The sequence below is a fragment of the Perna viridis genome, chromosome 15, assembly GCF_037379345.1.
Source record: "Perna viridis isolate PV_CMFRI_1.1 ecotype Kerala chromosome 15, ASM3737934v1, whole genome shotgun sequence".
Lineage (NCBI taxonomy): Eukaryota > Metazoa > Mollusca > Bivalvia > Mytilida > Mytilidae > Perna > Perna viridis.
Window position 1 is genome coordinate 18,020,411 of NC_142459.1, and position 21,824 is coordinate 18,042,234.

Below are 21,824 nucleotides of genomic sequence, written 5' to 3' on the forward strand. Positions count from 1 at the left end.
TGTTCAATAGAAGTTACAAAATTGAGATTTTAACAGAGTTATCTGCCCTTGAAATGTTAATTTTCAGTGCATTTCAACGAACGTTGTTTTATAATCAATTTACCTAAGTGTTATGGAAAATCTCGTCATTTGCCCTTGATTGCGATGGTGCGAAATCCAAATCAGACATTCAAAATGGTGTATTTAATCACCCACTGCCTGATTCTTACATAGATTAACACTTGAGGAGGTAGACCTATGGTAAGGGATATAACTCTTGAAATCAATGATATGTTTGTATCATATTCAATTTCACCAAAGCCTTTGAAGCTTTCTTTTGAAGCAGAATAATATCAATCCAAGTTAAATAGATGTTTACATAATTTTGATGTAAAATGTCGAATACAAACGTTCCAATGATTTTTAAGAGTTGTGTCCCTTACCCTAGGTCTACTTCCTTAAGTCGTTCCATAGGTGCATGTCTTGTTTCACAAATCTGATAAGTTTTCTTCCAAATTTGTTCTAACCGAATGTCCGTTCATTAGCTAGTACCAAAAGTTGATCTAAGATTTACCTTACCTGCTGAAAGATACACACCTGGCAGGCAAAAAAACATGAAGCATAACAGTCGTGGCAGAAATGAAAGATAGAGGGAGCTCACACGGAAAGGAGGCACAGAAGCTTGTAAAATACATACATTAAAGAAGAGAAGCCTTACGTCTCATTCGCGACAAAGAGGAATAAATAGGTTAGTAAGTTCGATACATTCTGTCTCTTCCATTCTTAATTCCTTCATTATTCCACGGCACATGTGTACATATATTATTTGTTTATAAAGAAGCAGCCTGTTAATTAGTTAAGTGATTCTCTGATGAAATTTCTAAAAGCTATTTCAATTTATTTGTAGGAGGCATGAGGTTTATGAAAAACATGCACTTCAATTGCGAGACATATTGAGATTTCATTATTTGACTCATGAACAAATGTACGTAATTTAGAATTAAAAGTTGTTTTAATTTATTTACTAAAATGTCTTAAAAGAATAAGTGATTTGCCCGTTTGATGGAGTAATAGTTCACCACATTTAAAAACAATAAAATTTCCAACACTACCTGGGTTTTATATGATCTGTCCTAAAGAGTCATAAGGCTGATTTTGAAACAAACAAAAAACAAACTGCATGATTGAACTACATTTTAACCAGACAAGAAAAACACGATATCTTGTCGTAAAAATACATGAAAAGAGCGAATTACTACATGAACTATTTTCACCATGTCACTTTGGGGCAATAATGTCTTTGGTTATGTCAATATGTAATGGGAAATAAATCGGATTAAGTTCAGTTAGTTTGTTCCTTGTCAATAACAGACTTGCTATAATATATTACACGTCACGTTTCTAGGAATGTCTAGTGTAGCATCCAAAAACAGATTGTCCATTTATGTATTTCGCCGCAAGTTTTAAAAAAAAACAACAGAGGGGTTTGTCTGTTATCAGATTTATTATGTCTATTTGTCTCTCCAAACCTTGCTTAGATGAAAGTGAATTTAGCAATACCGCGGTTTTAATAGTCTGGAAGCGAACAGTTGATATGTATTTGCGTGGAAGTTGGCCATGACTAAAGTTTAAGTAATAAAACGATAGAATCAAATTTATGGTTGAAAAATATCCAGGATAAGGTATGCTGTCCTTGTACAAAACACTTCAAAAACAAAACAGAATTTTTTTTAAGGAAATTTATTCTGTGTTATAAACTGCAAAAAAATATTATCAAAATAGAAAATAATACTCCTTTTGAGCAATGCATATTAACATTTAAATTTGGGGTCGACTATATTATTTATCCGAGGGACAGAAATACATTTTTTATACTTTTTAAGGAAACAAAGCCAGAATGCATGCCAAATTCATACAATATCCGGACTTAGCAACAATATAATTCTATAGAAGAGAAGAACAGTATCTTAGAAATTACAGAGAAAAGTCATAGGATAAAAGTTCACGGTACTAGCCTCAACCCTATAATTTTACATCGTTGCTCAATAATCCGGTATATAATAATAAAGGAGTAATCTGGTTCCCTGGTCAATATCATAAGCAAACCTAGGATCGCTTAAATATTGTCTCAGGTCACCAGCGACGGATATGCACAATATATGAGTAAATCGCCACTTATGATATAAAATAAAAACAAAGACGAAATTATCTAAATTCACTAATTATTGTGCATTTATATCGAAAGATGTTATAAGTAATTAGATAAAAAAATATTTAAACGTATTTGAATATAATAACGTATAAAGTAAATAAAATAACGTCATATTCGCTCAACCAATCAAAAGACAGAGGACGTCACTGGTCACCCGGGGTTATATTTAAGAGAAACTTGTGGAACGGAAACATTACCCAGGTTTCCAGGTTAAATAAAGGAGAAGCAACAAATACAAAATAAAATACATAAAATGATAGCAAGCATAATCATTGGATGAACATCTTAATGTTACCAAATAATTTAAATAATCCAATAAAAACTTATTGGATAGATTGAACTAGCTCTCTAGATAAGAATCATGCACTTGTGTCATAGTTGGAAAGCCTACATATTTTTATTTTTGATATTTTGTTTAAAATGTCATAGTAAAGAGAAAATAACATATGGCTTTTCATAAAGCCCCTGTTCATTAAAAAGTATATATAATGTACTGTACAATTCAATATTAAGGGAGAGAACTCTATTACTGACACCAAGATACAATAGAAACTGGATTTTCCATGTGGATTATCTCCTAAGAGCAGATAGATTGGAGTGAATAATTATACATTTAGTCATATAGACCTATAAAGCAACTTATAGTTGCGATCACTTCTAACCTCTCTTAAATTCTGTCAGAATCTGTCAGGATTTCTGTTCCACGACAACAGATAGAACAGAAATTCTGACAGGGTCTGACAGAGGCTGTCCTGGGTCAGAACACATTTTGCCCTATTCCCTGCCAGATCCTGACAAAAACTGTCCTTGGTCGTGACAAAAAAAATACGATAAGCTGTTCTACATTGTCTTTATGGACAGACCTGACACTAAATTTTTCTAATCTGTGTGACGTTATTTAGAACAGGAAGTCCGCGATTAATAAATGAAACTGTGTGACTAATGTAAATTATCTAACCCGATTAGGAAAATATCTTTATTTCAAATTTACATTGAATTACCAATTTTATATATAGAGCTCGTCGTGATTATCACCCCACAGTAACTCGATCATTGTTCATGTTCCAATTCGTCGATCACGTTCCAGTCACACATCATTCCAAAAATATAATTGTTTACAATTATAATTTGTTTTTACATTCTGTCATACAACTGTAGTATTAATTAAATCATTCTTTTTAATAAAATTAAAGGTCTATGGTCTATATCTTTGTTCTAAGTGTAAAAGTCATAACTTATAACTTTCAGATGTTTCGTAATTCTCACGCAGTTTAAGATTGACCAAGTTAAAGTTTATGAGTTTGAACACTTCCAATTTCCCTAAATGGTCTAGGTCTTATATGTAGAAATTGAAAATGTGAGTTTCATATAAGTAACTGTGACACCTTTATTTCAGTCAAACTTTTTCAAAAATGTTATATTTCAGCATATCTATGAGTGCCCACACTTTTAATTTGCTTGATGGTCTAAAATTAATGACTAAAATGCTAAAATTTTCAATATAACTATCATATAGTGGCTGTGACACATTAATTTGAGTAAAAATTCTTAGAAAATGTCATATTCTTGCAAAATGTATAAGTGCAATCGCTTTTTATTTCCACGAGGGTCTAAAAGTAATGACCAAAATGCTAAATTTTTCAATCTAAATATCATGTGGTAACTGCGACACATTTTTAGTCAAAATTCTTTAAAAATGTCATATTCTTGCACACTATATGCATGCCCACACTTTTAATTTGCTTGAGGGTGTAAAATTATTGACTAAAATGCTAATTTGTTTAATATAACTATCATGTGGTCGCTGTGACAATTTGTTTTGAGTCAAAATTCTTTAAAAATGTCATATTCCTGTAATATGTGTGAGTGCTAGCACTTTTTATATCCATGAGGATCTAAAATTAATTACTAAAATGCTATTTTTTTCAATAGAGCTATCATATAAGGGCTGCGACATATTATTTTGAGTCACAATTCTTTAAAAATGTCATATTCTTGCAAAATGCATGAATGTGCACACTTTTAATTTGTATAAGGGTCTAAAATTAATGACTAAAATGCTAAACTATCATGGGGGTGGCTGTGACACATTTGTTGGAGTCAAAATTCTTTAGAAATATCTTATTCTTGCAATATATATATATATATATATATATATGAGTGTGAGCACTTTAAAGTTCCATAAAGGTCTAAAATTTCTGTATAAACTGTTTAAAATTGTCAGGGGTGTAGCACGTACGGTAAGCAATATTTTTTGTTGGTACTGCATGCTATACATTAAAGTTGGGTGAAAATTGAAAAAAAGTTTAAACATAGAAAATCTTCCTTCCCGCCTTTTTTCCTGATCGTGTACATGTACTGTAAGTAATTCGTTCAGAAAAGTATTCTCGAGCTACTGACTGTCAGAATCTGTCAGAAATTCTTCTAATCCACATATTTGTTCTACCTAGAACAGTTCCTGAAAGGAGGGTGTCGGGACCCATGACATATTATGATAGAGCTTGTCCAAAGTCCTGACAGACTCTGACAAGGAGTGTCGCGGGTCAAAACAGTTTCTGACAGTTTAGAACTGTTCTATGACAGCGAATCCTGACAGGATCGAAGAGAGGTTAGAAGTGATCGCAACTGTATTCGCAAAAATGAAAATATGTAGGCCTTTTGTGGTGTATCAAATTTTACAGAGTTTGCATGATTCTTACATAGAATGGTACTTAATATTTGTGTGAATACATGCGGGTGTTTTGTTTTGTTCTCTTCTCCCTGTCCCTATCCCTAGCGACCAAAAGAAAGGTACATTTTATCCAATTCCAGGAATGCTGATCTTGTCCTTGATGACAATTTATGTAAACGAGAGATGATTTGCCTTTCTAGTACCTTTTCCCTCAGGGTCAGTGGCCTTATTATTGAAGGAAAAATGCCATCAAGATAACCAGTCATCGATGTAAGATATGTTACAAACCGGTTTGCCAATTTTCAAACACCCCAGTTTTTCAGCGATAAGGGGATTTTCCCATAAACTGGAAAATCTTTTAATTGAAATTGGTTGTTGCTGTTATAGAACATATTTTATCTAACAGACAGCTTCTGGCTTAAATACAGACCCGTGTAAGAATAAAACAAGCCCTGTTAAATAGCATTCCACTCAAAAATTATGCAGGGCATTCTTGGTGGCCAAATCGATCATATTTCATTTTAAAAAGGCTTCAGAACATTTTAATTAAAAATTCATCTTATCGGTATATTGGAATGGAAGTATAGTAAAATGCACTATCATTATAATTTTCTTATGTCTAATTTTACTCATACTTTCAAACATATTTTTTATCTAAACTATTTAAATGCAAATAATTGATGGTGCAGTGAAGTTGAAGTGATAAAAACACTGCAAATATTCCCGCCATAATCTAAAGTATATCATTATCTACCTGTTTCTTACATAGACTTGTAATTTAGATATGTTGTTCTCAAAAATGACCTTTCACGAGTAAATCAAATAATTTGCTGATTTCAGATGAGGTTTTTTATCATGTCATACGCATTCAATGTACAAAACGTGAACAACAAAGTCATTATATTTTTTGTTAATAAACTACCATGCACTCGAAAGTCATGTAAAGCTTTAGTTTCGCGCATTGAAAATCTTCTTACTCCACATGGATACATAATAATTGCATGTTATAAATCATACTACATGTTAGGATCATTTGGGGGGAAATTAAGACTGAGAACTTCCTCCAGCCATTTCTGTGCATTAAACGAGCAACTCGACGAGTGTTTCGAGAAAGGCAAATGACGCTTAGTCTACCAGTGTACCTGGTCCATGCTCCAAGATTTTAGTAGAGTCAACGTTGCTCGTTTACTTTTGTTTCTTTGGACGTGTTGTTTTAGTTTTATCTTGTTCTTCATTGTGTTTGTTTTCTTTTTCAAGTTTTTTATCTTGAATATATTCTTTTAATTTTTGCGCTTGAATCTTAATTACCTATGTAACTCTGTGATTAATCTGATGACTTTAAGTCTTGTTGCAACATCACCTTTGAAAAATATAAAATATAAAAATATAAAACATCACCTTTGAAAAATATAAAATATAAAAATATAAAACATCACCTTTGAAAAATATAAAATATAAAATATAAAACATCACCTTTGAAAAATATAAAATATAAAAATATAAAACATCACCTTTGAAAAATATAAAATATAAAAATATAAAAATATAAAACCCCCTACAAAAATATGTAGCTTCAATAGGCTATGGCATTACCTGTGAACTTTGTATCAATCTTTGTTTCACACGCACAGGATCAGGTTTGCTAGTAATAAGGAAATTTACAAAAAAGTACTTTTAAAAGCTTGTAAATATTGATAGAATTATTTTAGGCAGTGGGTGCAATCGGTTTTTTTTTCAATTCACTCTACCCTGGTGGTTCCTAATGTAATTTCAATTTCAATTTACATAGCAAGTCAGATCTTGGGTTTATTTTACAATCGAAAATTACGACATATCAAATTAATATTTGCCGAATAATCACTTAAACTTTAAGTAGAAATCAATCCTTAATGTAATCTTCGATTTTAACCAATCAGATCGCTGGAAAATGAAGATTTAAGGAAGAATTTCAAGGAGTTGACAATTTAAATTGTGATTTAAAAGAGACAATAATAATTTGAAACATTACGTAATATTCAACTAATGCAAATTTTTACAGTAACATACTGTAAAAATATGTGTCATTTACATATTAAGAAAATGAAGACATTAAAATACGAAACGTTTTTGCAATATCAGGGATAACATTATTGTATATTCATTCTAGTGATTACAATTTAATAGCTTTTGGGTATTTTGCCTCCGTGATGACAGACGCTAAAGTTTTTTTTTCAACTTTGCTGAATGATATATTTGCAACAAATTATTTGTAGCTGTAATTAATGCCTTCAAATGAATAGACATTAAATTCTGTTAAGCTTGTTAAAATAGTTCGCCTTGGTAAAGGTCAATTTATGGCATCCTTTGAAACCCAAAAACTGAAAAACAACGTGTATAGAGATACCTTTTTAAATGGCACTAAAAAAGCCCTGCGGCATATTACATACTCAAGAAATCAGAAGCTTCTTCCTTGTCTGAAATACAGAAATTCTGAAAAAACGTGATTGTAACTGTTGTTATTTGATTCGACAGATATTTGCGAATGACAATAAATGAACTTCAATTTTTAATTACTACAAACATATGGAAACTGAATACTGTGAAAGTGCTAGTGTTCGAGGGGTACTAATTTTCGAGGTTTTCGTGGCAAAGCCAAACCACGCAATTTCGTTCCCATCAAAAGGGGATTTCCATTTATGTGTAAACTGAAAACCTCAAAACCACGAATTCAAGATTCCACGAACTTGTGTTCCGTCCCTAATTCACGAAAATTGATATTCCCGAATAAAGCACTTTCACAGAAAATGGTCAGGCTGTAAAACATAGAACAAATGAAAAGTTGAAATTTCAGTCTTTTACGAAATAAACTTCCTCCACTAATAAAAACTCCTTACTCCTACCTTGAAAGAGAGTAATATAGAGTGAACATAAAGATAAATCCTTTATAACTTGGTACATTTATTGGGCTCTGCTTTCCATTAGTATTTGTGGACCATCATTAGTCCGTTTCATGCAGATTGATAGAGGCACTTTACAAGACAAATTGGAAGCAGAATAAGTTAGTTTCAACCTGTTAATTGAAACAATGAAGAGGTTGTTGCGTAAAAAATGGCTACCATGACATGGGTATCAGTTTCCATTGATTTAGATTTGTATGGATTTAAATGAAAGTAAAAGCTAGTAAAAATACTTTTTCACTAGCTACATTAGGGCGATTGCAATCATCTAATTACCAATAACAAAGAATCAAGCTTGTTTTCTTACTCCGGAATGACACTTACTCTACCTATTTCCGGTTTGGCTGCTATGTTACTGGCAGCGAAATCTTAAAAAGACATATGATGGAGCACTAATGCTTTGTATTTACCTCAAAACAAAACATGCACAAGCCTAGTTATCTTTATTTGTTCGTATGTGGTATTATACGTCATTTCATATTGCTGTCGTGCTTTGCTATGGAAAAGCCAGAACCCCATTTATTCACGGAAGACATTCAAAATCGTTACTACTCATCTATGTTATTAAATGATGTGTAAGATGATATGAGTTAGGCACAGCCTACAACTGAGCATCGCACTTATACATATTTTTCTTCTTTTTGTATAAAATCATTGAAAATGGGATATTAGCTGAAAGGGACGAGAAAGGATAGGTCAATGATTGTCCATTTAAAAAAAAAATAATTCAGCATACCGAATCTAGATACTGTAAATATTTTTTTCTTTATTATAATTCCTTTGCTTTTGAACTGCATGTTTTAGTTTTAAACCAATTTAAAGGCTACTTTCACTTCCTTGACCCATTTCTGCGGGTCTGTCTGATACCAATTCGGTTTGACTGAACGTCGTTTGTTAGCCTCGCATGCTCGTAAATATTGTCAGAATACTTGGTAAACTTGACATATATGAACTCTTCCGTCACTTCATGAAAAACAAATCATCCGTTTAGTGTCTTACAGGCCAATAAAATGTACAATTCTTTTTTTTTACCCTTAAATTACTTTAAACCCGCGCGTCTGCCACTATGAAAAGTACGGTTCTACAAAAAATGGAAACATCTAGTTTAGTATAAACAAAAATATCTAATTCGTTCGCTTAATTCGGTTTAAAGAGAATTTATACGTTTGTAAATTCTTGATTTGACAACTATAACATACAAGCGAATGGGAAATTTCCATTTCGTTGAGAACCTAATTTCGTCATTTACCAAACACACGAAAACCACACAACTTGGTACCCAACGAACATAATATTTTCACAATAAATCTCTTGGAAATTATACCTATCAATTCTTCTAATTGCAGTGACTGAATAAAACAACTGATAGATCATATTTTAATAAGTTTGATGCTTATTTGAAATAAACTTTTTTGAAATTAAATATTTCGTAATCGTTTTTATAAATTTCAAAGACAGTGTCTTGAAGTGTAACGTTATTATAGTAATGTAATAATTTTGTTCTAGCGTTTGTTGCATAGTGGTCATATCTATAATTTTTTAGTCTCTCCTCGATTTTACTATCCCATGCGCCAATTCTCTTCAGCAAATCAATGGTGAAATCTGATATATTTGGCATCTTTCCGATCAACATGTGCTGATACAACCACTTTGGAGCACGTACTTGAGATTCCCAATGAACATCATTGCATTTTTTAATTACCTGTAAAAAGATGTTGAACGATTTTGAACTTTCATTGCAAATTGATTTGAAGTAATTTGCTTTGATCACTTTGTCGCCATAACACGACAGGATTCTCTCCCTTGGTTCTCTTACAAATGTTGCTTTTGTCCACGAGTTATTAAATATCATAGAAAAAATGTTTATATTACTGTACTGATAAAGATACTTCAAACCATTTTCTTCAGGATCGTGAATATTTTTAACATCGCTTTCAAGACCTGATAAATACCGTAAAATGCTCTTCCAATAGGTACATCCAGATTTTTCGTTCCAAAAGAATATTAATTGGTATTTTTCTACTACTATAGGTGATGAATAGGATCGCCGCTTTATTCTCGATAGATCTTCCACAGTTAACAAAGTCTTCTGTAAAGTGTCAGTGGTCGAATAGGCATCCCTTGTTTGAATATGATTGTGGATAAAATGTCTAGCTACAAATGTGAGCGTCCATTTATTAACAAATATTGATAGCACTATAAGGAGGCCAGCTACCATCCACAGGATAAGGAAGATTTGTTTCTTCATTTTGACTAATTAATCGTCTATGTAGTTTCAAAGTCATTAACGATTGAAGATGTACTGTTGTATTCAAGATGTATAATCACTAAATATAAAAAGAAGGAAATGATAAAATGAAAAGCCGTGATCGGGTAAAGAAAAATATTCCATCATCCAGACATTTAAAGTTTAAGTATCTGTCTTTGTAAGAATCGTGCAAAATCTGAAAAATGTGATACACCTCAAAAAGGCTACATATTTTCATTTTTTAAATTAAGTTGTTTTATGGGTCTATATTATGAAATGTGTAATTATTCATTCCAATCTCTCTGCTCTTAGGAGATAATCAACTTTAAAAATCCTATTTGAGTGTCATTTACAGAGTTACAAATGTATCTCCCTTAATTTTGAAATCTATAGTGTATTCTATATAATTTTCATCTCCTAAGAACACGGATTATATGAAAAAAAACTATGGCAATTTAAACAAAATATCCAAATAAAAATAAGTAGGCCTTTCACCCATAAATCAAATTTTACAAGATCCTAGCTGGTGTGTTACTTAAGTTTCGAGGTTATGTCAATAAATGTCAATGTGAACTACAGAGAAGGTAAATATATGATTTTTATCTGTTCACTGAGTGTCATACTGTTTCTTTACTTCAGACGATACTTTATTGTATAGCTATAGCAACATATCATTTCAATGACTTCAAAGAGGATTGGAGGACTACAAATCAACAATATTAACATGTGTGTTGAAAGCATCCAAATAGTCATTGATTTAGTTTTTAGTCCTGTGGCCAAGGAAAAATTGTGCTCTTTATGTTATAAGCATGAATCTAGGCGCAAATGAACTTCTCATCCGACTAATCCAAATGAGATATGGAGCCAATCAGAAATATTTCACACTTCCGTAAAATTACAAGATAGCGGATGGTCAGCCCACAGGTACCGAATTTTCGAATTTTCGATGGAAATGGAGAGAGTATATATATATATATATATATATATATATATATATATATATATATATATATATATATATATTGACTGCTAAAATTGGTGTTTTGTTCAATTTTGCCTATTGTGATCACAAATACAAAAAATAGTCATTGAAAAGGAAGTAACCTCCGCCTTAATTCAAAATGGTGGGTTTCGCAGGTGTGTAATCAAGAGTTTACTTGGGGCAACCCTTAATTTGTATCATGATACCATTCTGCCAATTTTTTAAGCCAATAACTTTATAAGGCAGTCCCTTAGGAGACAGTTATAATACGAATTTTACAATGCATTTCAGTTTAGGCCATACAACATGAAGATGACAGGCTACTATATGTACCAATCTCCCCCCAGAGACATTCGAAATTAATTTTAGTTCACAATATGTACCAACATTTTGTCTGTACCCCAAGTAACATTTATTTGGCCACAAATATTAATTATTACAGAACATAAAGACTTTAAAATTATCAAGAAATTGAGTTGTCAGTTTTACATTATGAAAATTTATTTCTCGTCTAATTTTTTCCTAGGTTTCTACCCGAATTTGAGGTATTTTTTTCTTATTTTTAGTGGTTAAATATTCAAATAAAGGTTATAATTATATACTGAAAAGTTTGGCGGGGTTGTGGAGTGTGTTCCACAGCGTACCTACCCGTATTTAGCGCGGAAACGATTTTGTATAGAAATAAAGAAAAAGTTACCCTCCATTCGCTAGAGTTAAGGAACTTATTTTGTTTGGTATAAAAAAAAACTGGCATTTGTTTATCCTCTTTTTCCTTTGGGTGATATTGTAATTGCATTTGGGAGGAGAGTCCATCATGAAATGACGATAATGATACAATTTAAAAATTTGAAGTGATCGTTTTTTATGCAAGCTTTACTTTTTAAAAGAGTGAGTAAAATGCGGCAGAAATATTTGATATTATGAAATTTCTAGGTCGTTGTTTACTTTTTATATCAATCAATCTTCTTTGTTTGCTGATTGGAATGCTATGGGATGATATGGGTTTTTATGATCATATTTAAAAGCAACCAAAGAAGTGATTCAGTCTTTGTTATTCAAGACACGGTTATTTTCTAAGTTTCTTTTGATTACTGCTATAACCTTGTTTCCCTTGATTACTCTTTCATATCACTGGATCAACACCGCTGCTGATGATACCCGAGGGCATCATCAACCCAGTAATACAGTTTAAATATTCATGGTTTTAACAAGTGGGATGAAAGAAGAACTGCCTCGGATGTCGCCCATTATAAAAAGGTCCGCACCGACAGCAGATCGGACACACTGTTGTCTTGTAAGACTGTGGTGTCTTCAGATGGGAATCTCAGCAAGCTCACATCTGGTATGGATAGTGCCCCGACCATTCCAACAAAAAAGTACCCTATGACATGTTCAGTCTGTAGACCACCTATTCCAATACAAAAATTCTGACTATTTCAAAATAATCAAACCATATTCCATCACTTTAAATGATATATTTGACTACAACGATGACGGACTACATTGTACTATATCAAAATGTTGCAAACCATGCAACATTCTTATTAATGACTCTTACTTCTCTAGTTCCCTTACAAACAAAAGCTTCCATACAAGAAGTCACGATGACTTAAGTTACAAGTCAACAAACATAATATATGGATTAGAATGCAACTTATTTATGCAGTCTAATATATGTCGGTGAAACAAGAACGATTAAACAAAAGAACGTGTGGTCATCGTTCAGGAATAAATACCACCCAATTCCCGACATTTTATCAACAATTCAATCAACAAGATCATTCAATCCTCTCTATGAAAGTTCGTATTCTAGACAAAAAAATACCATCCTGCGAACAGTCCCGTTCTAAGTCAAAACTATCGTAGGGAAAGATAGGAGTACTGGATACGCAGACTAGGTACTGCAAGACCTTACGGATGCAATGACAACCTCAAAAGTATAGGAAACTTTTCAAACCAATATAACAATAGCATAAATGTGATGAATTTAATTGACAAAATTCCGGGACGGGAAAGGAGTCAATGTCATCGCCACTATACGTCACCTAATTTACATGATGTCTCTATAGATGGTCTCCTTCCTTTCATACAAAAACCTCTTGGACGTCATCACATTAGAACCAAACTCTTTTCTATACCTCTCACTCTATTTCACTCCCTTTACAAAACAAGTCTAGACACTCCTGTTTCTGACCCCACCTCATCATTATACAGACTTCTTGTCATCATTTTGGATAATGGTTTCCACAGGCTCTTTAATCCCGTTTGTGTGAAAAGTCAAGATGAAGAAAAACGATCATTTCTTCCACTACCGTTTGTCAACAAAGGTACAGATGCAATTAATTTGGCCAACATCCTCCATCACAAAAACGTTACCCACAAATTCGCCCATATTTCAAAGACAAATCTATACCAATTATTTCATATTCCTATACTTCAGCCATTGCAACCAATATACTTCTATTCCCTATACTCAGTTAAAATCCCGACTTCAAACATTATACATCGTTGTTTTTCCAAACAAGATGGTATACCTAGATACAAATATATAGTTCTTGGTAGAGATTCCTCATACTTTGTAAGAAATAATTCCAAATCATCTTCCAAATATACAGAAGAAGATGTTTTCTAAATACTGGAATTTTAGATCGACAACATATTTGTCCAGTGTGGTGAAAGCGTTTTTCAACAAACGGTCGGCATTCCAATGGGAATAAATTGTGCTCCCTTGACCTATTTTTTCACTCTTATGAGGCTTACATTATAGCTGGTCTGATCCGATGAAAGAATATAGTTTAGCTAGGTCTTTTAATCTCAGTTTCCGCTCTATAGATGACGTATTATCTTTAAACAATCCTAATTTTGGGAATTTGATACATCGCATCTACCCCAAAGAACTTGAGATAAAGGATACTACAGACACTGTGAGGTCAGCCTCATATTTTGACCTACACTTCGAAATCGATGGTAAAGGAAAACTATTGACCAAACCTTACGACAGATGTGATGACTTTTCATTCAGAATTGTCAACTTAACATTCATCTGTGTCAACATCTCATCAGCACCTGCGTGTGCAGTGTTCATATCTTAACTTATACGTTATGCCAGAGCTTGCCGAAACTACGCAGACTTTTTGTATCACGCTAGAATTCTAACAAATAGGCTTCTGGATCAGCATTATTTTGCTACAAGTTTGAAGCCATCACTACAGAAGTTTTATGGTCGTCATCATAAACTCGTTACGGTGTATCCATCTGCACCATGAAAACTGATTTGTTCAACGTGTCATATTTTCCTTCCCTCTTTCGTCTACCATGGACTTGACTTTTTATGAGTTACTCGGCGGGTGTTTCGCTTACCCTACCGGTGCACCTGGTCCATGCTCCCAGTTTTTAGTGGAATCCGAGTTGCTCATTTGCTTTTGTTACTTTGTATGTATGATTTTAGTTATTTTATGTTCTTTGTTGTGTATGTCTGTTTTCCATGTCTGGTCTTTGTCCCTGGATTACATTCTTTTGATTACCGCTATAACCTTGGTTCCCTTGATTACTCTTTTGCCTTACACGCATTTGTAACTGACGGAATTGAGGTGTAAGTTGTTTTCCGTTAAGAAAAGCTAATATCTTTTAGATTTAGACGGATATTTCCGTCCTCTGCTTTTCTAGAAACACCGGCCGAGTTAATAAGGCATATACAAACAAACGTTAAGTATCAGCTACTTCAAAGGAGTCGTGAGTAAAAACGCTATAGCGGTTCTGTTTTGGTAATCTGTTCAATTTGGTCTAGAAAACAAATCCCTCATTGTTTAGTGCAGTTTTGCCTTAAAGCCTAGTGATTCATGAATTTCTTAATTCAATTTATTTTTCAGAAACCTTTCAGTAGGCCTCATAGAAATTGTATCAAAAGTAGAAATGAATTGAAAGTTGCCACTGAAGATATTAACACGTAAAATTTTGTAATGTTCTACTACAGAACAGTATAGGAAAATTTCCCACCAAAACTTTTTTATACTATAACAAGTCAAAACATATTTTACGGTATAAAGTAGATCACAAGAAATGAACATATTTTTAGGACATAACAAAGGTATTTGAACAGATTCATAGACTATCTCGAGATTTTTTTTATTTTAGATTAAACGACTTCAGTGGGAGGTGTATTTTGATTGTTTATATATTTTGGCAGAAATTTTTTTCATGTACTTTTCTTCCTTATAACCAGTCAAACTATAAAATCCATGACCGGGGTCAATTGAAGCTCTTATAAATTTAGGATAAGTTTTTAACCCAAATAAACACATTAAGAAGAAAAACATATTTGTGTGACCATTTTATTCATTAGTCACTTCTTCCTTATATTGCATGATTCTTATATTAACTGCTTCTCACTTGGAACTAAATCAAAACGATTATCAAAATGGGATGTTCATATGATGAATGCATGGTATATTCTGAATCAATGCGAGTACTACTAATTTTCTTACGTGACAACTAATTGCAACAAAAAATAGAGGCCTCAATAATTTATACATCTCTCAGAAGTTTGGTTGACTCTCTATACAAAACAGTTGTGTATTCTTTAAATGGCTAGACTTTGGCATATAGAAATTTTCCTTGTATTTCACCAGTATTTTGTTTTCCAAATTTTGTTTGATTCATGTGTATTCTTACATGCAACTATTTCCCTCACTGCCACTCAGACTCGAAGAAAATAATTCCGAAAAGTCATTATTAAATCGATTGCAGCATACATAAATCAGAATGTTGTTCTTGTTTCTATAAAGGGTAAAAAGTGAAATATTTACCATCACAAAATTTGTATATATAAGTATATTTCGGGTTTTATGGGCGTAACTATTCGTTTCAATCAGACCACCTTAAACTTATTTATATGTATACAAGTAGTACACGTTACACGATCATTTACAATCAAATATTTTAGCTTAGAAATTCCATTTCATCTATGTTATTACTTATGATAGCACATAACACATGATCCCTTTGCATGCGTCATGCTTGAATGTGCTATGTGCAGATAGGAAGTCAGACGTTGAAATTTACAAATATAAATTTAAGTTAAAATAATTACTTAAGGTATTTGTTGGATAGATATTCAAGGTCGATCATTATAAATATACCGGACTTTTTTCTTACTTATGGTGTGTTTAAACCAGAAACAAACATCTTTATTTGAAAACAAACTCGGACATTTTCATGAGTACATTGATTTGGTTGCAATTTGCCATTTTAAAAAGATTGCAATATTTCACAGTTGCTCTCAATCTGAAATATAAATTAGCACAAGATGCACATTTGTGCCAAATTTGCTGCCTGTAATGCAAAGTGCACAAAGTACTCAAATTTGCACCAATGCCTTGGACTATCAGGTTTTAACAAAATACTGTACAAGAGGTATAAGTGAAAGTATTTATAAGAATCAGACCGGCAAAATGGAGAAATCAGAAACCTGCATGTCAAGACCAAACTGATCTGACAATAATAATAATATTATAATTTCACTCAAGGATGCTTTCTCTATTTGAAACGACCATTATTTGATCTCTACATCATTGAATTTGCTCGTATTTTTTTCAATAAAATGTTTAAAAAATTAGTAATCTGCCATTTAAGTACTCGTCCATATAAAATCATATAAGTTGATTCATGGTGTAGAAATACCAATGGGTCAGATGATGCTGTACTTAGATCTGTACTTTTGAGAAATCTAAAGTTTAGTTTCCCACTAAAATCAACGATAACTCTTGTAAAGCGCTAATTGCATGTACAATCTATATCAATTTGATCTCAAAAGCGCAAACGCCAAATGAAAAACTAAGACTGGAAATGTGATCTGTAATGGTTTCTGAACGAGACAAAAACTGAAATCGATGGGTTTTTTTTACATGCAAGAATGACCATCAGTCTGATTTTTATAACAACTGCTACTTAAATGTTAATTTTGGTGCATTTCAATAAATTAATATTTCAATGCAGAAACATGGTATGGAAAATCTTGTTTTTTCCTTTTGATTCTGATCGTGCAAATAGTCAAATTACAGTATCAAAATGATGGGTTTTCTAATACCATGTTTCAGCTTCTGCCTGATTCTTACAAAGAACTTTTTTGTTATTTTCTACCTGAAGCAATAAAACATTAACATTTACTGTTTTATAGTTTTGGTTTGTATTAGCTTGTGAGAATGAAAAGCATTGCTAATTTTAAAATCGTAAAAAATATACATTATGTTTAAAGTTGACTGATGAAAATGAGTTTGATTGTCCTTAAAATCTCAAAACTGTACAATATAATGAGAAATATCCTGTTTTTAACACAGTAAATGCGTGTGATTATATTTTATAATCAGATAGCAGTGATTTACCGAATGTTCCCTGTGTAAAAATTTTCGATAATTCACACTGTGAAATAAATTCAATAATTTTACTCTCGGACTTTCTCCCGACAAAAAAGTCACAAAACATCACAACATGTAAATAATCTGCCTTTTACAAAATTAGAATTTTATGTTAAAAATAGCAACAAATAAGGGAGAAAATGTGTAAAATAAATAGGATAATCAATTTGTTATCATGAATTATCAAAATATGATCACTCATGCCAAGAACGCATTAACATTTAACAAGTTCAGCACACTCATTAAATCTATATGTTCTTCGGCACTCGAGATCATATTTTGATTATTCGCTCTTTCCAATTAATAATCCTATAAGTATTTATTCAAAAACCTCAAATTTTGTTGAAAAACCACAGACAAAGATCATTATATCGTATATTTATATAAGACACTGGACTTAGTGTGAAGCATAATTTCAATTCTCAGCAAACCAAAATTATAAATCCACACTTTTGGCTTTAATAATTATTAATTTTCAAATAAGCAGATATGCTTCCATATTTTGTCTCTTTCATGATATTATCGCTATAACATTATGGTTGAATGAACGGTTCACCTCTCAGATAAAAGAAGATTTCTGCAGTTAGATTTCACGTCTTAAATTATTTAAAACCAACTGAACTAAGCGTTAATCTGATTTTCTCACTTACAATGTGACAATGTATATAATGCCTCCAGCGGAGCAGGACAAGGTTACCCTTCCGGAGTTCCGTAGTCATAAAAGTCGTACTTGTTAAAGTAGTTGTTATTTATGACGTCATAATATCAGAAATATTTTTAAGTCATAAGATACGACTATTTTTACACTTAAAACTACATGTATTTGTTTGACAGATCACAAATCCTGTTCAATACTGCAATTAGTGCTTGAGAAACAGGGTTTCAATAGGGAAAGGAAAAACAAACGCTTGATTTGAACCAAAACTGCTTTCCGTATCAATATTTTGTTGCAAATTAAACTAGAAATAACGAAGCTTGAACGTACATTTAATGCGTACTTCGTCAAGTACGATCTATTCAATAACAAAAGAAACATTTTGTTTATTATTATAACCTGGAAGCCTGGGTAACATTTTCGTTCCACAAGTTTCTCTCAAATATAACCCCGGGTGACGTCTTCTGTTATTATTATTGGCTGAGTGGATATGACGTTATTTTATTTATTTTATACGTTCAAATATTCAAATTTTTAAAAGCAACGTTAAATGTTTCTTTCAAACTACATCGATTACCCAACGATACAAATGCACTATTGATAAGTTAATTTAGATTATTTCATCTTGGTTTTTATTTTATTTCGTAAGCGGCAATTTACTCATATATTGTGCATATCCATCCGTGGTGACCTGAGTCTATATTTAGCGATCCTAGGGTCGCTTATAATATTGACCAGTGAACCAGATTAAACAATATCAGGACTCTTACCAGATGCAAAGCTTGATGCAGGTAATTTTTATTGTCCTTTAATATTTGAAAATATGAAAGAGAGAAAATATTGAAGTACCTTATTTCATAAATACAAAAATTTTGACTGAAGGCTTGTCATGAAGTAGTAAACATTTATGTTTTTATTTTTTGCATTTTGTACATTTTGTCCCAATGCAGAACCATTCATATTGTGCTCTATAAGTGGCAATATTCACCAACAGAAACGTATATCCTTTATCATATAGTAATCACTGTGAAAGTACTTTTTTTCGTGGGTAACAATTTTCGTGGTTTAGGGGTAAATCATCAGATCGTAGATTATTGAATTCGTGGATCTGACAACTTCATCAGAGAAATGAATGGTTATTTTTTTTCTTTTCGTTGGGAACTAAATTTCGTGGTTTAATGAACCACCGAAAACCATGAAAATTTGTACCCCACGAACAATGATACTTTCAAGGTATTGTTTAATACATCCGTATATGATTTTATAGACACAAGGCATTATTTCCCAAATTAAAAGATATTGGCCAACTTTGCTGGTTTTTGTTCGTTCTATTAAATCATACAATCTCAAATAACTGTTTAATACATGTTGTAATCTGGTCGTTTTAACAACAAATGAAATGTATTTTGATGTGATTGTTACCTGCCGATTTGTGGTGACACTTGACAATAGTGTAATGATATAAAAGTCAATTGTGGAATGCATCTGTTCTTTTCCGAAAATGATTGAACAGCTTTCTTAATACTACGAGGATATGCTTTATAATCATATAAAGTAATTGCATTTACTAGAATATGTGAATATCGATTTACCATATATTAATGTCTTTTATACAGCTCAAACTCTGTTGATATTTCATACAAATCATATGGCGATCAATGTTTAAAAAATACGAAACCAATACCGTAAAAAAACTTGAATGTCATGAAAAGCGCTCTCCATAGCAGACATCATATTGCAACAGTTGGTGAGATGTAAAATGCGACAACCATTTAACAATTGCAATGATTTTTTCAGACATCCTTATGTGTAGTATAGACACAAGCATTATATTACAAATATTAATCTACAATTGAAGTGGTCTAGATCTGATATCGACCAAAATTTTATATTTGAAAAAGCTCGTGACAACAGTAGAACCTTATCTCTCAGGACAAACAAACAAAAATCTTATGACAAAAGTGGCACCTTAGCTCTCATGACAAACGAAAAAAATCATGACCAAAGTAGAATCTTCTCACTCAGTATGCACAAAAAAGCTCATGACAATAGTAGAACCTTATCTCCAAGCAAAACACAAAAAGCCCATGACAACAGTAGAACCTTATCTCTCAGGACAAACACAAAAACTTATGACAAAAGTAGAACCTTTTTTTCCCAGGACAAACATAAAAAGCTCATGACAACAGTATAACCTTATCTCCAAGGAAAAAGCTCATGACCACAGTACAACCTTATTTCCCGAGACAAAAACAAAAAGCTCATGACAACAGTGGAACCTTATCTCCCGGGACAAACACAAAATGTCCATGACAACAGTGGAACTTTATCTCTCGGGACAAACAAAAAAATCTCATGACAACAGTAGAATCTTATCTTTCAGGACAAACACAAAATGCTCATGACAAAAGTAGAACCTTAACTCCCGGGACAAACACAAAAAAGCTCATGACAACAGTACAACCTTATCTCCCGGGACAAACACAAAAACCCATGACAGAAGTAGAACCTTATCTCCCGGGACAAACACAAATAGTCCATGACAACAGTGGAACTTTATCTCCCGGGACAAACACAAAAAGCTCATGACAATAGTAGAACCTTATCTTTCAGGATAAACACTAAATGCTCATGGCAAAAGTAGAACCTTATCCCCAGGACAAACATAAAAAGCTCAGGACAATAGTACAAGCTTATCTTCCAGGACAAACATAATAATATCAAGACAACAGTGGTACCTTATCTTCCAGATATTGGGTAATTCAGGCAGAGCTGATCTTATTATATCTTTGTAAATGACAGTGCATCTCCCACCCATTTTTTTCCACACATCTATATTTTTATTCTTAAATTGTTGCTAATCGATATTATTCCAATCTCTGTAATATCCATTTGGCAGTTTCAACAACAATTTTTAAAATGATCGAAATCCGTGACTTTGTGCTGTCACTTGACAACAATGTATTATTATCGAAGTCAATTTCGGAATGCTGCGGTTCTTGTCTGAAAATGAATGTATAGAACTCGCTATTTTCCTAAAAACACATATTACGGATGGTTATATGGCAATATTTGGACCAGTTAGTCACTCTCAGCGATATGGAACACATCATAGCTGAGTTCAATTGAGTTTTTATGTTCGTAATTTAAAAGAGAGGTCGTCTATATCCCGGGAAAAGAGAAGATGAAGAAGTAAAATTGTTTTTAAAAGTGCAACAGGAATTAACAAAACATAATGACATGTATATAATTCGTAAATGTTCACTTAGAAAGATAAGCTTATGATGCGCTGTTTGTATTATTATTATTAAGAGACGACTTTAACTGTAGTTAATTGTTTTAGAGTGTTGTTTTGAAAATAACTTTTATCGATGAACAGAAAGAATTAGAGAACATACCTATATTACTCTGTCACGGTTTCGTCAGATTTACTTCACTTCGTGAGACTAACACTACATTCCTCCGTATCCTGCTACCGTACCTACTTAAATATTTTATGGTTTTTAGTTTAGTTTAAGTTTTGAATTGTCATAGGCCTTTAATCAATATCCTGTCAGTACAATATTTACTTAGGTTCAAAGAATGATTCAAATACACTAATTTGTAAAAATAAGGCAGAATTTTCACTCAATACTTTGATATTTGAATTGTAAAACATAAATCGAGGTTCATTATAAGAAAGCGAGATGTCATGTATTGGAGCAAATGTGTAAACGCAGATTTGCATT

General features: G+C 32.4%; 1 protein-coding gene across 1 annotated transcript; it reads right to left on the reverse strand.

The window, feature by feature from the left end:
- Positions 1 to 9,152: 9,152 nt before the first annotated feature.
- LOC148597306 (carbohydrate sulfotransferase 9-like) lies at positions 9,153 to 21,577 on the reverse strand. Its single transcript, XM_088563402.1, has 2 exons — positions 21,495 to 21,577; positions 9,153 to 10,125 (listed from the first exon to the last, which is right to left on the reverse strand). Exon 2 carries the CDS (start codon positions 10,044 to 10,046, stop codon positions 9,192 to 9,194), a length of 855 nt encoding a protein of 284 aa, XP_088419528.1. The 5' UTR covers positions 10,047 to 10,125; positions 21,495 to 21,577; the 3' UTR covers positions 9,153 to 9,191.
- Positions 21,578 to 21,824: the final 247 nt, after the last annotated feature.

Bases quoted from the DNA above. Each gene is read 5' to 3' on its own strand.
- LOC148597306 (XM_088563402.1), bottom strand. From the start codon at position 10,046: ATGAAGAAACAAATCTTCCTTATCCTGTGGATGGTAGCTGGCCTCCTT.